The following is a 19,565-nucleotide window of genomic DNA, read 5'->3' as shown; positions in this document are numbered from 1 at the left end:
CTTTTTCTTAGATAAGTCCCTTTAACATTTCATACAATAAGGGCTTGGTGATGATGAACTGCTTAAACTTGACCTTATGTGGGAAGCACTTTATCTTCCCTTCCATTCTAAATGATAGCTTTGCTGGATACAGTAATCTTGGATGTAGGTCCTTGCCTTTCGTGACTTGGAATACTTCTTGCCAGCCCCTTCTTGCCTATAAGGTCTCCTTTGAGAAATCAGCTGACAGTCTTATGGGAACCCCTTTGTAGGTAACTGTGTCCTTTTCTCTTGCTGCTTCTAAGATTCTCTCCTTATCTTTAATCTTGGCTAATGTAATGATGATGTGCCTTGGCGTGTTCCTCCTTGGGTCCAGCTTCTTTGGGACTCTCTGAGCTTCCTGGACTTCCTGGAAGTCTATTTCCTTTGCCAGATTAGGGAAGTTCTCCTTCATTATTGGCTCAAATAAGTTTTCAATTTTTTGTTCTTCCTCTTCTTCTTCTGGCACCCCTATAATTCGGATGTTGGAACGTTTCAAGATGTCCTGGTGGTTCCTAAGCCTCTCCTCATTTTCCCGAATTCTTGTTTCTTCATTCTTTTCTGGTTCGATGTTTCTTTCTTCCTTCTGGTCCACAATGTTGATTGGAGTCCCAGTTTCCTTTGCATCACTATTGGTTCCCTGTACATTTTCCTTTGTTTCTCTTAGCATAGCCTTCATTTTTTCATCTAATTTGTGACTAAATTCAACCAATTCTGTGAGCTTCCTGATTACGAGTGTTTTGAACTGTGCATCTGATAGGTTGGCTATCTGTTCGCTGCTTAGTTGAATTATTTCTGGAGCTTTGAAGTGTTCTGTCATTTGGGCCTTTTTTTTTTTTTGTCTTGGCGCATCTGTTACTTGAAGGGGCGGAGCCTTGGGTGTTCCCCGGGCGGGGTAACGCTAGTTGCTGCGCTGTGATGCTGTACGTGGGGGAGGGGCCGAGAGGGAGCAATGGCACCTGCTTCACTCTCCACCGCATTTCAGTCACTCCCTCTGCTACTCACAATCAAATTGGGCCCCTCTGGTGCTGGTTCCTGAGTGGGTGGGCTTGTGCACACTCTAGGCCCCTGTGGGTCTCTCCAGTGACCTCTCCTGTGAGGCTGGGAGTTTCTCCTGCTGCCGCCCCAACCCCCACGGGTGTTTTCAATCAGAGGTTTGAGGCTTTATTTCCCTGTGCTGGAGCCCTAGGTTGCATGGTCTGCTTTGCTCCCCCACTGTTTTTCCGGTTTATCTATGCACGAATGTGGGGCCGTGGGGTGCTACCCACCGCTCTGCCTGTCCCGTTCTCCACCACTCTGCCTCCAGCCCTCTCAGTTTATCTGTGCTCAAATGTAGGATTTCAGGGTCTACTAGTGGTCCGACTGCCTGCCCCATTTGTCCCACACTCCGCCAATCTCGGTCCCGCCACGGCAATGGGAGTCCTCCACCCCTGCTGCCCGTCTCTGCCCCTCCTACCGGTCTGGATGTATGTTTATTTTTTATCTCCTTGGTGTCGGACTTCCTTGCCCTTCGATTTTCTGTCAGTTCTGGTTGTGCGAGGAGTCGAAGTGTGTCTACCTACGCCTCCATCTTGGTTCTCCATGTTGTGTTTTCTTAATGGTGAAAAATAATCCTTAATGATAATTATGGCAGCATTTCTATCTTCTTGAAAGATTTATTCTGAGGTGAATAGAACTATATAAGAACAATATAAGAACATTGATATATATTTTAGAAATTAAAACTTGAAGTGTATTTCTATTTTTAATTTAATTTGTTATTTTAGAATTATTCACACACATAATTTAAAGAGCAAATATTCCTATAAGGATTATTAAACAAAAAACACAATTTTTGGTCTTCTTGCTTCATTCCGTGTCCCATTTTCCCAAGCCAAGTGTTGATACTTTCAGTTAGTATAACTAATACTCTTGATAGTTATATTGCTGTGGTGCTAAGGGACATGCTTAGATGCTTCCTTTTGGAAAAACAAAAACAAAAAACATTATCTACTCATTTCCTATTATGGAATGAATATTATTATAAAGTCTCCAATTTAAAGAACTGTTTTAACAAAAATACAATATAAAGTCCTTAGACTCACTATGGTAGGATGTAGAAGACCTCATAAAAACAGAGACAGCAAGAGAGAGAATATTTGACCAATTTAAAACATAGGCCATATTCCTTTTTAAAAATAAGTATAGCAAAATGACAATATACCTCAGATTTGTAGATTTAAAATATCAATAAAATAGGTATTAAAACTAAATTAAGTGATTGTGAAGTTCAAATGCAAGAAATAAGGTGGTACAAAATTGGAGTCTTCAGTAACCTTTCCTCTCTAACAAGAACCAGCTGCTTGGAGAAATGGCTGGCTATAGGTCTGGAGCAGAAGATACGCAAAGTAAACCTGAAGTACCTGGAATGCCAGATAGGAAGGAAGCAATCAAAGTCTATTAGAATTCTGTGAAGAGGATTCAGGAGCCAAAATAAGGAAGCTTCTACTAGTTAAAAATGGGAAATTTGAACAGTAGTCAGGATAATAACTACAGTTGATTGAAACACATCAAATATAATGAGACTTTTTAAAAATTACCATTAGAGTCTACTAGGGAACCAATTCATTTTGGTAAATGGAGACACCAGCATTTATCTTGCCTTTTTCTTACATATTGATGAGGAGAAATTTCTCTTTGTAAAGTATTCCAACTAATAAGTGAAAAAGGAATGATGACTAGTGCTATTTTGCAACCCTTAGTGAATTAACAGATTTAGAAATTAATCATCCATCACTGTCTAAATCTCAAAAGGAGGTACAGCCAGAAACTAAGTGCCTCCCAATGGCTCATTATAACCTCACATATGAAATGTATATGACAAAAATTCAAACATGCATCTTTTCAATCCTCTAGCTCAACTATTAATTCATAGAAACTGAACCAAATTATACCCCAGAAATGCAACTATCAAAAACAGACTGTGGGAAGCTCATAGAACAATTGACATAGTTTCACCAACAAATCCATTTCAAGGGAAATAAAAGGGTAGAGGAGGAATCCACAGATTAAAAGAAATTGAAATATAATTAGTTAAAATGTGTGGTATCTTACTTAGATCTTAATTCAAACAAACTTTTAAAAATTCATAAAATGATTGGAAATTGGAGCACTAACTGAATATTTGATAAAATTAAGGAATCATGATTATTTAGGTTAGATAATGGTTGTGTTTTATTGTTTAATAATTCACTTCTTTTGTGAATATATATTGAAATATTTGTAGATTAAATGAATCAATGCCTTGGATTTACTTCAAAGATGGGGTAACCGGTGAAACAGGTTTGGCAATGAACCAAGATCATTGTAAAGTTGAATGACTGGTACATGCAAGGCAACTGTACTATTTTCTCAACTCTTACATGTATTTGAAACTTTCATCATAAAAAGTTGACTTAAATAAAATATACAAAAGTATTAGTTTTTGTTTCAGGGACTAAATCATTATCTGACTACACTTGAAAAACAAAATAGGGTTTCTAAAAATAAGTTGGATAGTAATATAAACAGTATAAAAATAAAGTGGAATGACAAATTATTTTAGCATAATTTTTTCCAGTATAGAAAAAAGATAAACTAATATACACAGTATGCAAGGACTGTCCAGAAGGTATCCAGCCATGTAATATGAAAAATGGAGGCATTTATTGAAGAAGATACAGGAAACATTGTACATAGGACAGTGATGCCTCAGTCCCAGGTGATGCCCATTCACAGTAGGCACCTTGGGCCCTCACACAGTTCTCTCAGTTGCCATCAGCTGCCCCGTCATATATTCCTGAATCTTGTTGATGGTCTGAAATCTTTTTCCTTTCAAAGGTGATTTTAGTTTTGGGAAAAGTCAGAAATCGCAGGACACCAAGTCTGGGCTGTAGTGGGGCTGAGTCACCTGGGCAGTTTGATGTTTTGCTGAAAACCTCTGCGTGAGACATGATGCATGAGCAGGTGCTTTGTCGTGATGAAGCTCCAATCACTAGTTGATCACAGCTGTGGCCTTCGGAATCTTCTGAATAGTTTCTGCAGAGGAATGTTCACACTTAATGCAAAATTTGATGCAGATTCATTGCTCTGCTCGCTCAGTCATCTTCAGTGCAATAGCTACACAGTACATATGCTCACTCAGTGGCGTCTATCACCCAGCTGGCTAGTACAGTGAAGTTGTCATCATTCATGCATGTGCATTCTAGTCCACTCTTCTTGGCTACCGGGTTACATCAGTATGGTACAAACTGTTCTCATTATATTAGCAATAGCTGGACTTTTTCCAGACAGACCTCATATACTGCATGATTTCAGTGAATTCAAAGTTAATTAAAGAGTTAATAAAACATCTTTAAGTAGGTAAAAATGGAGTGATATACTTATCCCAGCTACTTAAAAGAACTTTTTTAAAGCAACGTCTAGTGAAATATTGAAATATAGACTATGTAAACAGACATGAAAAACACTAGTCAATATGTGAAAGAAATCAAATATGTTCCCTCTGGAGATAGAAAGAGGGAAGGAGTTAATTTTGTAGAAACTAAGGGAGTATTTACAGAGCTTCCTCACCACATAACTGATTCTACTTTAATTAAAATTCTGATTAGTTAGTGGACAAGGAAACAGAAACTGAGATTTACTGGGAATCTACTCTGTTCTGGGACATTTTGCAGTAGCCTGTGAGATAACTGCTGTTTCTAGTGAAAAAATGCATGTTCCCAGAGGTAAAACAACTTGGCAGTAAGCATTCAATGCCAAGTCTTCATAACTGGCTGCTGAGAGCCTAAAAATTATTAACCAATGAAAGCATATGTTATTTTGTACTTGATTATATTATTTTTTAAGACAAAATGTTAGCAAGCTTGATACATATTTTAACAATTAAATTTTTTAAGGATGTGGTTATATTCATATGTACCATTTTCATTGTTTCTCCTCACAAAAAAATTGATTTTATTCCCTGAAATTCACTGCTAGAGAAAAGATTCAAATTTAGGATATGTTACATTTTATTTAAGGGGAGATAAGAGATTCTTAGCTTGGTATTTGTGGATGCTCTCTATTTATCATAACTGTTCATAGAAATGGAATGACTGCCTTGGTCATTGTGGTTCCATTGGTTGGTGCATTGTCCCATAGACTGAGGCATTGTGGCTTTGGTTCCTGGTCAGGGCACACACCTGGGTTGCAGGTTTGGTCCCCAGTTGGGGCACTTGCGGGAAGTGGCAGATCAATGTTTACCACATCAGTGTTTCTCTCCCTCTCTCTAAAATCAGTGGGCATGTCCTTGAGTAAGGATTAAAAAATGGAGTCATTTATGGTTATTGAAATTGCCTATCTCAAAAATTTTCTTTATTGTTAAAGTACGTACAGGCAGGGAGTTTAGCAGAAATAGTCATACTTTGATTTGGTTTGAAAGGACAAGTAAATCTCAATTGTGTCATCATAGAATCTTTGTTTTAATTTTTCTTTTTCTCTCTTCAGTACTACAAAGTGATCATTTCTTGCACTTACTGCAAACTGATAATGTTCAAATAGGATCTACAGTCATGACTATGGTACAGAACATACTGCAAATCAACAGGTGAGTTGGTTTTACAAAATATTTATAATTTTTATTTTTGATTAGAAGCATTACCAATTTATTCCAGTTGTGCTGAAATCAATTGCATATGGATTGTACATGACACTTATCACCAGTGTCTTTTAGAAAAATGAATATAAAATACATTGAAACACTAAAAATTTATTTTTAAATTGCCATCTTATTTGAGCACTTAAGATTTTATTCCAGATATCACACTTAGTGAAGAAAAATTACTGTCATTTCTAAAGTAAAATTTTAAGATTACAAAATGCTTAGTATTGTGCAAGGTGCTGTAGAAGGGCATAAAAGAAGCAATATGCAATCTCCCCAAGTTAAAATGGAATTCACAGCATACACAGTTGAAATAATTGATTTTTTCAGTTCGGTATGGATTTATTAAGTATCTACTATGTGCCCAGTGTATGTCTGTTAGGCTTACAAAATTGATGAAGATATAAACCTTGTCTTCAAGTAGCTTACAATATAATGGAAGAGAGCAATGCATGAACATAATTATAGTGTATTAAGTTAAAGGTTATAGTGTTAAAGGTATGCACAGGTGTTTGGTTAGAGGAAATTCTAACCTAAACTCAGGGGTGATGCGTGCTGGAGGAGGTAACACCTGAGATGAAACTTTAAGAATGAGAAACCAGCTAACAAGGAAGAAAAGAAAACAGTATGTCTAGTCAGATGTAACAGCATAAGCAAATGCACGGAGATAAGTAAAAACATACCGAGGATGAAGAGTAGGTACAGTTCATTGTTGCCGGCATTTAAAATTTGGTATGTGGAGGTGGCTACCACGTTCTGCAGAGACTTACATCATGAAGAGTTTATATGGTGTGTTAAGGACACTAGTCTTATTCTGTAGGAAATGGTGACCATTGAAAGATTTTTAAAGTGAATAAAAATGGTCAGATTACATTTCACTTACATCACTCTGGTCACCATGGAGGAAAGATTTATGGTCGATAAAACTCTAGACCAAGAAAGCAATTAGAGGAAGAAACCATAGTAATCTAACTGCAAGTAATAACATTTTGGCCTTGGGCACTGCTACCAGAGGAATGGATTTTAAAAACTAATGAATAAAATCATCAGGACTTCACTTCTACTTGGGATCAGGATAGAATAATAGAATGGATTTACCCTACCACCCGAAAAAAACAAACAAAACAAACACTAGGCAAAACATGAAAAAACAGTTTTCAAGAAACTAGACTTCAGTCAATGAAAGGAAGTGAGCCCTGAGAAAAAGGAATGGACAGGGTGATGCAGGGAGGGGTATCCCAGCCAGGCTGAATTGAAGAGATAGAGCTGAGAGTTTGGGGAAAACAAAATGGCTAGAGTTCATAAGACGGTATCATAGAAGAGAGAGCCACATAGAGAGACAACCCTAGACATCTTCAGAGAGTTCCCTTCCAGTATTCAGTAGACTGCTGATCAGTACACGTGTTCTAGGAAACTACCCAATGTGAGGGAAAACCATCCAAAAGGATTAAAAGGGGCAGTATCAGAAGGTCACACACAGAGCCAAGAATACTGCCTGACTCCAACAGCCAAACTGGAAGATCTCATGAATTATGGACCGTTGTGTAGAGTACTCAAGAAGATTTTACCTTGGTAGTGGGGGATAATTATCACTAGACTGAGCGTTATTCTGTACCATCCAAGCAAAGTAAAAGCAGGACCCAAAAGGATCAAATTATTTTCAGTTAATTTAACTGTGTCTTGTTGAAATTGCCTGCTTGTTAAAATGTTCTCTATTGTAAAGTACACAGGGCAGGAAATTTAGCAGAAATGGTAATGCTTTGATTTGACTTCAAAAGGATGAGGGAGTCCCACTTGTGCCATCAGAGAACCTTTGCTTTAATCTCTTTTCTCTTCCTTTAGAAGAGAAGGTAATCATTTCTTACAGTCACTGCAAACTGATGATGTTCAGATAGAATGTACAATTACAACTATTGCTATAAAACAATACAGGTCAGCAGGTGACTTGGCTTTACAAATCATTACTGTTTTTTGTTTTGGGTTTTTTTTTGGTCAGAATCATTACCAATTTTGCTAAAACAGCTCTTGAAAATCTCTAACTGGAAGAAAACTTTAAAATATTTTTAAGATTACAAAAATATCTAGCACTCAATGGGATAAAATTCATACAAGTACCAGGCATACAAACAAGCAGGACAACAGAACCCCTAATGAGAAGAATCAGTTGATCAAGATTAACATAAACAAACAAGCAAGGACATTAGAATAGTTATTATAGCTATGTTCCATTTGTTCAAGATGTTTAATAGAGATATATATAAGACCTAAAATGAGATGAAAATACACTGGATTGAATGAATAGCAGATTAACATGGAAGAAGATTAGTGAATTTGACGACATAGTAGTAGAAGCTATCCAAAATGAAATGGAGAAAAGTAATCAAAAACTAGAAAGGTGAGAGGGAGGGAACATCGTCGATCTGTAGTACTATTTCAAACAGCTTTATATAATATAATCAGAGTATCTAAAAGCGATAGTAAAGTCAGAAGAAACTATTCAAAGGAATTGTTGCTGAAAATTTTCCAAATCTTATGAAAACCGTAATCTTGCACTCAAGAAACTCATGAAACCCCAAGGACAAATAAATGTGAAGAAAATTCTATGCCAAGTCATGTTGTAACCAAAGTGTTTAAACTGTGATAAAGAGAAAGTATTAAAAGTAGCCAGAGGGGAAAAGGAATCATTTACAGCGGAATGAAGATGAGGAATTATAGCAACACTCTTATTAGAAACAATGCAAGAAAAAGATAGTTGAGCAACATTTGTGTATCTTTAAAAAAATTTTTAATACAAGTATAATTGACATACAGTATCATTAATTTCAAGTGTACAACAGTGATTGGACATTTATATACCTTACAATGTAATCACAGTGATCAGTCTAGTAACCAACTGTCACTGTGCAAAGTTATTATATGTTACTGACATATTCCCTGTACTGTATACTACATCCCTGTGGCTTATTTATTTTTTAACTGGATGTTTGTAGAGCAACATTTTTAAAATACTGAAAGAAAACACTGTCCAGCTAAAATTTTATCCTCGGCCTAAATATGTTTACATAAAGGCAAAATATTTTTTTAGAAATGAGCAGCAGACCCACACTTAAAGAAATGTTTAAGGAAGTCCTTCAGCCAGAAGGAAAGTAGGTTTATACAAAAAATGAAGACTATCAGAAATGGTATTTACAGGTAACTGAACTGGTTAAGATTATTTGTCTTATATTAGAATTTGTAACAACATAACATTTGCCCATGTAAAAATAGTATTGTATTTGGGGTTTTATAACATATGTGTTAGTAAAATGTATTACAACAGTAACGTAAATGCTGGAAGCAGAGAAATGGAAGCATGCAGTTTGTTATATGCTTAAAAGTAAAAGGATAAAAAAAGATATACCATGCTAACACTAGTCAAAAGACAGCCAGAACGCCTACATTAATATCAGAAGGTGTAAGTTTCACAGTAAAGAATATTAATAGTGATAAAGTTATTTCATAATAATAAAGAACTCAATTCATCAAGAAAACATTTATTGACCTAATAGCAGAGCTTCAAAATACACTAAAAAAATTGATAGAACTCCAAGGACAAATAGACAAATCTGCAGTTAAAATGAAAGATGTCAATATAACCCTCTTGACAGTTGATAGAATAAGTAGAGAAAAATTATTATGACTGCAGAAGATTTGAAGAACAATATCAACTAACTTGACCTGATTGACATTGTCAGAACCTACCAAACAACAGCGAATGCCTATTTTCAAATGCAAATGAACATTTACAAAGATAGACAATGGGGGGGGGCTATAAAATAAGTCCCAATAAACATAAAAGTATTTCACTTATACTGCCCTCAATGGAATTAAAATGGAAATCAACACCAAGAAGATCCCTAAAAAAAATCCCCAAATATTTGGGAAGTAGTTAATGCAATAACCCAAAGGACAAAGAAGAAATCAGAAATTAAGTTGGAAATTATTTTTAAATGAATGGAAATGAAAACACAACATGTGCAAATTTGGGGGGATGCATCTAAATTAAATCAGGACTTTATCCCAGGAGTTCATGACTAGTATAACTATAAAGTCAGTGGAAAAATTTATATCACTTATACCACTAAACACCTGTATTGGAAAAGAAAAGTCTCAAATCATTGACTTTGGCTTCTACTTTAAGAAACTAAGAAAAGAGGGAATTAAACTCAAAGTAAGCAGAAGAAAGAAAATAATAAAAATCAAAGAAGAAATAAAATAGTAAAAAAAATAGAGAAAATCAATGAAACTATAAGCTGGTTCTTTGAGAAGATCTTTGAAATTAATAAACCTGTAACAAGACTGATCATGGGGGGGGGGGGAGAAAGAATGCAAACTGCCAATATCAGGAATTTGAGATAAGGTGGTAGAGTCTATAGCTCAAGGGAATAATATGAGCTACTTTGTCTAGATGAAACAGACAAGTTAATTGAAAAACACAAACTACCAAAACTCATCAAGAAATCATAAATAACCTGAATATCCCTATAAGTAAAAAAATTGAATTTGTAGCTGCAACACTTCACAAAAATAACTCTAGGACTAGACAGTTTCTTCACTGATAAATTCTACTGAACATTTACGAACTAAATAATCCTAAACAAACACTTCCAGGAAATTGGAGAGGAGGAAATACTTCCAAAATCATTGTATGAGGTCAGCAATACCTTGATACCAAAACTAAAGACTTGAGAAAACTACTCATCAATATACTCAAGAACAGAAATGCAGAATATTATAAACAAAAATTTAGCAAGTTGAATCCAACAGTATATTAAAAAGTCAGTACAACCTGAATAGGTTGGGTTTAGCCCAGGAATTCAGGACTAGTGTAATATTCTAAAGTAAATCATTATAATTCATCATAGTAACAAACCAAAAAAGGAAAAACATATCATATTAATAGATGCAGAAGAAGTATTTGATAAAATTCAACATCTATTCTTGATTTTTGAAATAAGAAAACTGCAAAGAACCAGCCCTTGGTTTCATTGATGTTTTCTATTGTTTTTTTAGACTCTATTTTATTTATTTCTGGTCTGATCTTTATTATTTCCTTTTTTCTACTCACTTTGCACTTTGTTGTTCTTTTTCTGGTTCCTTTAACAGTAAAGTTAGGTTGTTTACTTGAGGTTTTTCTTGTTTCTTAAAATAGGCCTGTAATGCTGTGAATTTCCCTATTAGGACTGCTTTCGTTGTGTTTCATGTTTTGAGTTAATTGTGTTCTCATTTTTATTTGTTTCAAGGTATCTCTTGATTTCTTCCTTTATTTCATTTTAAACCCATTCATTGTTTAGTAACATGTTATTTAGCCTTCATGTCTTTGTGTGTTTTTCAGGGTTTTTTTCTTGTGATTGATTTCTAGTTTCATAGCATTATGGTCAGAGAAGATGCTTGATATGATTTCAGTCCTGACTGTATTGAGACTTGTTTTGTGGTCTAACATGTGGTCTATTCTATAAAATGTTTCATGTGCACTTAAAAAACTGTATATGCTACTGCTTTGGGGTGAAATGCTCTGAAGATATAAATTAAATCCATCTGCTCTAGTATGTCATTTAAGGTAGCTGTCTTCTTGTTTATTTTCACTTTTTAAAAAAAATTTATTTAATTAATTTTTTTAGAGAAGGGAAGGGAAAGAGAAAGAGGGAAAGAAACATCAATGTGTGGTTGCCTCTCACATGCCCCCTGCTGGGGACCTGGCCCATAACCCAGGCATGTGCCTTAGACTGGGAATCGAACCTGTGACCCTTTGACTCACAGGCTGGCACTTAAGCATTGAGCCACACCAGCTAGGTCTTGTTTCTTTTCTGTTTGGAAGATCTATCCATTGATATCAATGGGGATTAAAATCCCTTACTATGACTGTATTACTGTCAAAGATTGCCAAACTTCAGATCAGAGAGAGAGAGGACACCAAATAAAATCAGAAATGAAAGAGAATGAAACAGAAGTAACAACTGATACCAAAGATATATAATGGATTATAAGAAAATAACACAAACAACTATATACCAAAAAAATTGGGACAACCTGGATGAAATGGAAAAATTCCTACAAACATACAATTTTCCAAAGTAAATCAGGAAGAATCAGAGAATCTGAATAGACAGATTATACCTAATAAAAATGAAGCAGTAAAAAAAAAAAAATTCCAATAAACATAAGTCCTGGACCATGTGGCTTCACAGGTGAATTTTACCAAATGTTCAAAGAAGAATTAGCACCTCTCCTTCCCAAACTATTCCAAAAAATTCAAGAGGAAGAAACTCCAAACTCATTTTGAGGCCTGCATTATCATAATTTCAAAACCAGGCAAATGTACTACAAAAAGGAAAATTATAGATCAGTATACCTGCTGAATGCTAAAGTTGTCAAAATATTAGCAATCTGGACCCAGCAGCACATTGAAAAGATCATACACAATGATCAGGTGGTATTTATTCTGGGGCTCTAAGGTTGCTACAGTAGGCACAGATAATAAATGTGATACACCACATAAGCAAAATGAAGGATAAATACCATGAGATCATACAAATAAATGCAGAAAAAGCATTTGATAGAATCCAACACCACTTATGATCAAAACTGCAGAGAACAGAGGGAACATACCTCAATATAGTACAAGTAATATATGACAAACCCACAACCAACATCATACTCAATAGGTAAAATCTGCAAGCATTCCTCTTAAGGTCAGGAACAAGACAGTGATGTCTACTTTCACCACTCTTACTCAACATAGTTCTGGAAGTCATAGCCACAGCAATCAGACAAGAGTAAGAAATAAAATGCATCCTAATTGGAAAGGAGGAAGTAAAACTGTAATTATTTGCAAATGACATGGTACTGTATATAGAGAACCCTAAAGATTCCATCAAAAAACTGCTCAGGCTGGAGTGGCTCAGTGGATTGAGTGCCAGCCTGCGAACCAAAGGGTCACTGGTTCAATTCCCAATCAGGGCACATGCCTGGGTTTCGGGCCAGGTCCCCTGTTGGGGGGTGGGTGAGAGGCAACCGCATATTGATGTTTATCTCCTCTTTTTCCCTCCTTTCCCCTCTAAAATTAAATAAATCAATTATTTTAAATTTAAAAAAAACTAAAACTGATACATGAATTCAGTAAAGTAGCAGGATGCAAAATAAATATTCAGAAACCAGTTGCAGTTTATACACTAATAATGAACTATCACAAAGGGAATCTAAGAAAACAATCCCATTTACATTGCATGAAAAAAATGTAAATTTAGGAATAAATTTAACCAAACATGTAAAAGATCTGTACTGGGAAAATAAGACACTGAAGAAAGAAATTAAAGAAGAAAAATAAGTGAAAGCATATATCGTGTTCATGGATAGGAGAAATTAGCATAATTAAAATGTCTATACTACCCAAAGCAATCTATAGATTCAGTGCAATTCCTATTGAGATACCAATGGCATATTTCACAGAACTAGAACAAATAATCCAAAAATTTATATGGAACCACAAAAGACCCCAACTAGCCACAGAAATCTTGAGAAAGAAGAACAAAGTTGAAGGAATCACACTACCTGGTATCAAACTATACTGCAAGGCTATAGTAATCAAAACATCATGGTACTCACATAAAAACAGACTTGTAGATCAATGGAACAGAATAGAGAGCCAAGAAATAAACCCATGCCTATATGGTCTGTTAATATTTGACAAAGTAGGCAAGAATATGCAGAGAGGTAAAGACAGTCTTTTCAGTAAATGGTATTGGTAAAATTGGACAGATAACATGCAAAAAAAGTGAAACTAGACCACCTTAAATCATACACAAGAAAAACTCGAAATGGATTAAAGACTTAAATGTAAGACTTGAAACCATAAAAAATCCTAGGAGAAAATATAGGCAGTAAAATCTTGAACATTTCTCGTAGCAGTATTTTTTCTGATATATCTTCATAGGTAAGGGAAACAAAAGAAAAAATAAACAAATGTGACTGCCATCAAACTGAAAAGTTTTTGCATAGCAAAGGAAACCATCAACAAAATGAAGAGAAAACCCACTGAGTGGGAGAACTAATTCATCAGTGATATATCTAATAGTGGGTCAATATCCAAAATTTGTAAGGAACTTATAAAACTCAACACCAAGAGAAAAGAAACCAATATACAAATGGGCAAAGGACCTCAATAGACTCTTCTGCAAAGAGGTCATGCAGATGGCCAATAGACGTATGCAAGATGCTCCTTGTCACCAATCATCAGAGAAATGCAAATTAAAACCACAGTGAGATATCATCTCATGCCTGTCAGAATGGCTATCATTAATAAATTAGCAAACAAGTGTAGGCAAGTATGCGAATAAAAGGGAACCCTTGTGCACTGTTGGTGGGAATGCAGAATGGTGCAGCCACTGTGGAAAGCAGTATGGAGTTACCTGCAAAACTTAAAAATGGAACTGCTTTATGACCCAGCAAATTCCACTTCTGGGATTATATCTGAAGAAACTCAAAACATGAATTTGAAAGAATATACGCACCCCTGTATTTACTGGAGCATTATTTACAATAGCCAAGATTTGGAAGCAGCCCAGGTGCCCATCAGTAGATGAGTAGATAAAACCAACTATGGTGCATTTACACAATGGAATACTACTTGTCAGTGAAAAAGAATGCGGTCTTACCTTCTGTGTTGTCTTGGATGGTCCTGGAGAGTGTCATTCTGTGTGAAAGAGGCCAGTGAGAGAAAAACAAGTACCATATATTTCACTTTTATGTGAAATCTAATCGAAATAAATACAATGGAAACAGACTCATAGATACAGAAAACAGACTGACAGCTGTCAGATGGGAAGGCAGTTTGGGCACTGGACAAGGTGAAGGGATTAAGCCTCCTCCCCCTCCCCCAAAAAAGCCTCATAGACACAGACAACAGTAAGGTGATTACCAGAGGGAGAGGGGGTTTGGGGAAGGTAGAAGAGGGTATGGTGGGTTAGATAGTGATGGAAGGATACTTGACCTTGAGTGAAGAACACACAATACAATATACAGATTATATATTATAGAATTGTACAACTGAAACCTATATAATTTCATTAACTAATATTACCCCAATAAATTCAATTTAAAACAAAACAACTCTTAGCAAAGTAGTAATAGGAGGTAGTACTTCCTCAACCTGATGAAGGACATCTAGGAGAAACCTACAGTTGAGATTCTTAATGGTAAATTACTAAATGCTATCCTGTAATACCGACCAAGACAAGAACGCCCACTCTGATCATTTCTGAACATTGTATTGGAGTTTCTAGCTAGTACAGTCAAGCATTTTTGTCTCCATACATCATTAAGCAATGAACCATGTAATACTACTGTCTTGTGGTTTTCTTATTGTTGCCTTGAAGCTTTTGAGTCATCTATTTAGCATTTTACACATTTATCTTTACTCCACAATTTGGTTGTATGTTTTTCTGAGGAGAGGGCCTCTGGCTACTTTGTATTCCCTATTTTACCTAGCATGGTGCCTTAGACATAGTATGAATTCAATAAATACTAATCGATTTGTTGTGCTGCATTCTTGGAACTAAGCTACACATTTAAAAAAATGGTTATCTTCTTGGATCAGGCCAGTCAGGCATCAAGTTGCTGAACATTTTATCTTTAATATGTTGTGATATCTATATATCAATTAATAATGGTACATTTTTTCATTTTTTAATTTTGTTTTATTAGTGGTGATTTACTCAGAATAGAAGCAAAAACGCTGCATTCAATTCTAGATGAAGTTATTTTCAAGCTTTTATCAACTCTTAGTCCAGTCATGAGAAGTACTGCTACAAAGCTGCTACTGTTGATGGCACAATCCCATCAGGAAATTTTGATTTTACTAAGACTAAGTGCCTGCTACAAAGGTAGTACATTTATTCTTTCTTTTCTTGAGATTTGAAAAAATAACATTTTTATTGAAAAAGGCAATAATTGAAATGTGCAAATAAAACCCTATCACAACAGATAACCAATTCAGGAAAAAGTATTTATGTAATCAAGCTGTCTTCCTGTCTTCACAGACAGCATATGGTACATTGTGATGAGTTGACAATTAATATTTACTCTCTGACAAAAAAGTTGTGTATTGAATATACCATATAGTGTTATAAAGTTATGACCAAACAGATCAGTGACCTTACCAAGACTAACTTTACTGGGGAAAACAGAGCTGTGCTTGACAATTGACCACACTTTTGGTCTTTACATCAATTAATAATTACTCTTTAACTCCCTTACTGCTCAAAAACAAACATTCCTCAAAAACAAAACATTCTCCTCACTGCTAAATTAAATGTATATGTGAATAAAGAGTCAGAAAATTTTAAGGTGGAAAGGGCTTAATGTATTACCATTCTCACATAATAGCTTCCATTTAATTGAAGGTTTACTGTGTGTTAGATTCTACTCTACATACTTTACATGCATTAAAATATCATAACAAACCTATGAGGGCTATTTATTCTTTATTTTATAGCAGTGGGAACAGAGACACAGAAAAGTTAGGTAATTTACTTAAGATTACACAGTTTTCTAAAAATTTTCAAGCAAATTTATGTTAGCTTTGTTTTATTTCTTTGCTCGCCAGTCATGAATCACTACAGTGTATTTTCTTATTGAGTATATTTTCTTAGAATGAGGAAGTAGATTCTAGTTTATTAAATATATGTATTTATACAGGATTATATCAAGGAAAATTTAAAAGATTAGAATGCAATGTGACACATTTAATACCAAAGTATTCTTTTATAATTTTTTTTAAGATTTTTTATTTTTTTAGAGAGAGAGCAAGGGAAGGAGAAAGAGAGGGAAAGAAACATCCCAGTGTGGTTGCCTCTTGAGCACCCCCTACTGGGGACCTGGCCCACAACCCAGGCATGTGCCCTGACTGGGAATTGAACCGGCAACCCTTTGGTTCGCAGGCCAGCGCTGAATCCACTGAGCCACACCAGCCAGGGCTATTCTTTCATAATTCTTGTTGGTACACTTTTACTAACTTGCCTTGTACCAGTCATTACTATGAACATTGTAATTATTTTGTGTTACAGGGATAGAGAAGGAGAGAAAGTGCCAGTAATAAAATCATCTAGTTGATATTGTGCCAGATGTACATTTTTTAAATCTGTAATTTCTTCTATAGAAATGTGAATATTCCAGCAGTTCATTATAAAGGAATTTCACCTTAACAATCCTTCCCTTTCTTTTCTGAATAGTAGAACTTACTCAGTTTCTTCAAGATATTTTACAATTACTAATACTACTGAGAACTTCAGTCCTTTTTTTCCATCATCATTTATCCCCCTATGCCCTCTTCCGCCTCCACCCCCCACCCCCGAGAACTTCAGTCTTAAAGAGAGTAAGAATTGTGGAAAGATTCATATAGTGGCTTCCCCAATTGTACACTCCAAAGCCATCATAGCTAACTTACTTACATTGAATATATACATTATAATATGTCATTTCAACATGTCTTGGAAATTGTACATACTTTGTACTTCATGCTGTTTTGTTTTATTTTGGAATGAAAATGGAATATTTTAGTGTTATAACACTCCTATGCTATTTGCTCAGGAACCTATTGATTTGCCCCAAGTTATTTACAGTACTGTATATTTTTATTTAACAATAACTTTAATTAATAGTGACTAATAATTAAACCTGCTTAAGTGTTTCTACTGGGTAGGCATTACTCAGTATGTATTCATTATCTTTTAGAAAATATTTCAGTTTAAGTTATTTATGTTAAAACAGAAAGTAAATTATGTATCTACTTTTCAACTTATTGCAATGATTCCACTCCCCTTTTTTAAATTAAAGCGATTGACTAAACATTTTGCATCAGATTACACAAGGATTTTTAGGATAGAGCACATAAGAACTCTTAGGACAGAGGAGTATCCTAAAGTCCTTACTCTGAAAGTCTTTGAGATAAGGAAAAACAAAATCATGTGATTAATCTTGTTATGTTCCTTTGTTTCTAAATCAGCCTTTTTAACCTCATATTAACAGATTAGCTAATAAAATCATGTTCTGTTAGTATTAATTGTATCTGTTTTATTCCATTTCAGGACTCAGAAGCCTACTAAATAAACAAGAGCCTGGGACAGAGTTTTGTCAAGAATTTAGACAGCTTGTTCGCCTTTTAAGCCCTAAGGTCGATCAGGAAGTAGAAGAGCAGGTATTAATTTATGATGTGTATGATAACTTGCTAACATTTCAGTAAGTGTTTTAATTTCAAAATTTGGAGTGGTAGCCTCTTGAATCTTTTGTTTTTTCTTTCTCCCCCTTTCTTTAGTTATTTCCCAAGATCCAGAGCAGCCATAGTTTGATGGGGAAAGGGATTATTTATGGACTGAATGTTAACACCAGGCCCTTTTTAATTTTTATTTTTTAGCCTGTACAGAGTTCTTTATACGTTGAATCCACATTTTAGGTATTGCCTAAGTGAGCCTAACATACCTCCTTTGGGGGGGGGGGGGGGTCAGGTTTAATATTCATACGCTTTCCTTGACCTGGGCCTAAGAAAATGTTGCCTCGTGCCCAACATATTAGAGATGGTATTAATATTTCCTCAGGCCTGATAGTTTAAGAGGTAAACTTACTAAAAAAGTCTTTCTTATAGATGTCTCTAAGTTAATTCTGGCGTTTAATTTCAGAAACTACACCAAGCAGCTTGCTTGATTCAAGCTTATTGGAAGGGTTTCCAAACCAGGAAGAGATTAAAGAAGCTTCCATCTGCTGTGATTATTTTACAGAGGAATTTCAGGTAAAAAATTTTGGTGAGAGGAATGATGACCCGAGAGGTCTAGGTACATCTTAATTAGAGTATAGCTGAGTGAAAACATAGGGATTTGGGTTTTTGTGGGTTTTTTTTTTTCAATTTTCTAATCTGTTTCTTTTATTCTTACTTTCATTGTTGTTATATACATTTCTGAGTAACAGCACTCCAGTAACTAGATGCACTTTCAAAGCAGAGGACATAATGTAAGACAAGACTGTAATGTAACATATACATAATCTTATTCACTTAATAAGATGTTTTTGTGGGCTGAGCCTATGGGGGAAGCCAGTGATAGTCGATTACCTTTTTAAACCCTTTAAACCAAAAATTGCTATAATTGTTTATATGTAGTTACGATAAAAACATGTTTGTGTATTTAAGTATGTCAACCTTGTATTTCTCAGTAAATAGGGCACAAATAGATAAGGTTATTGAGATATGACATAGTTTATCATTTATGTCTGTTTCAAGTAAACTAAAAATGAAATACTGAAGACATGGCCTAGTTTTTGATATGACTAACCTATCAGGTACTTAGAGGCAATGAAACGAACACACATATAAATGACTTAGCGCTTAGGTCACTTATGATAAATAGACCCATCTCAGAGGTGATTTTTCATGCAGCCTAGCTTAAAGCTAAATTTTAGTTTGCCTAAGTGAAACTTGCATGTTGCAGAAGTCAGTGGTTTTTTTAAGCAAACAAACTCTTAGTAAGTGCAGCTGCATTTCTCAGTTATAAAAATATTTTAAAATAGTGAACTAAAATTTAGCTTTAAGCTAGACTGCGTGAGAAATGCATCCTTTATCATAAATGACTTTTTCATAAAATGACCTAAGAGCTATCTTGTTTGTGGTATGTGTGTGTATATGCACATGCATGCTTTCAAGGATGAAATTAAATCTCATGAATCCAGAAGCATATTTACAATTTGTAGTCATTTCAGTCAATGAACCTCACTTTCTGACTATCTCGTTGGTTTATATTTTACTTCCACCTATATGCTTCATAGTCTTTCAGTTTTGCCATATTTCATTACCTGTAAGCTTAAG

At 35.1% G+C, this 19,565-nt stretch overlaps 1 protein-coding gene across 2 annotated transcripts in view; it reads left to right on the top strand.

The window, feature by feature from the left end:
• IQCB1 (IQ motif containing B1) overlaps window positions 1-19,565 on the top strand; it is a 55,668-nt gene that overhangs the window by 12,418 nt on the left and 23,685 nt on the right. For both annotated transcript variants that reach the window (XM_024578068.4, XM_024578067.4), the window contains 4 exons: window positions 5,524-5,623; window positions 15,419-15,597; window positions 17,800-17,909; window positions 18,388-18,497. In XM_024578068.4, coding sequence (XP_024433836.1) covers window positions 5,524-5,623; window positions 15,419-15,597; window positions 17,800-17,909; window positions 18,388-18,497 — 499 coding nt within the window. The remainder of the gene's footprint in view (window positions 1-5,523; window positions 5,624-15,418; window positions 15,598-17,799; window positions 17,910-18,387; window positions 18,498-19,565) is intronic.

The sequence above is a fragment of the Desmodus rotundus genome, chromosome 2 (assembly GCF_022682495.2).
Source record: "Desmodus rotundus isolate HL8 chromosome 2, HLdesRot8A.1, whole genome shotgun sequence".
In the NCBI taxonomy this organism is placed as follows: domain Eukaryota; kingdom Metazoa; phylum Chordata; class Mammalia; order Chiroptera; family Phyllostomidae; genus Desmodus; species Desmodus rotundus.
Note: the sequence above shows the minus strand (reverse complement) of the source record. Positions and strands in the feature narration are given on the sequence as shown.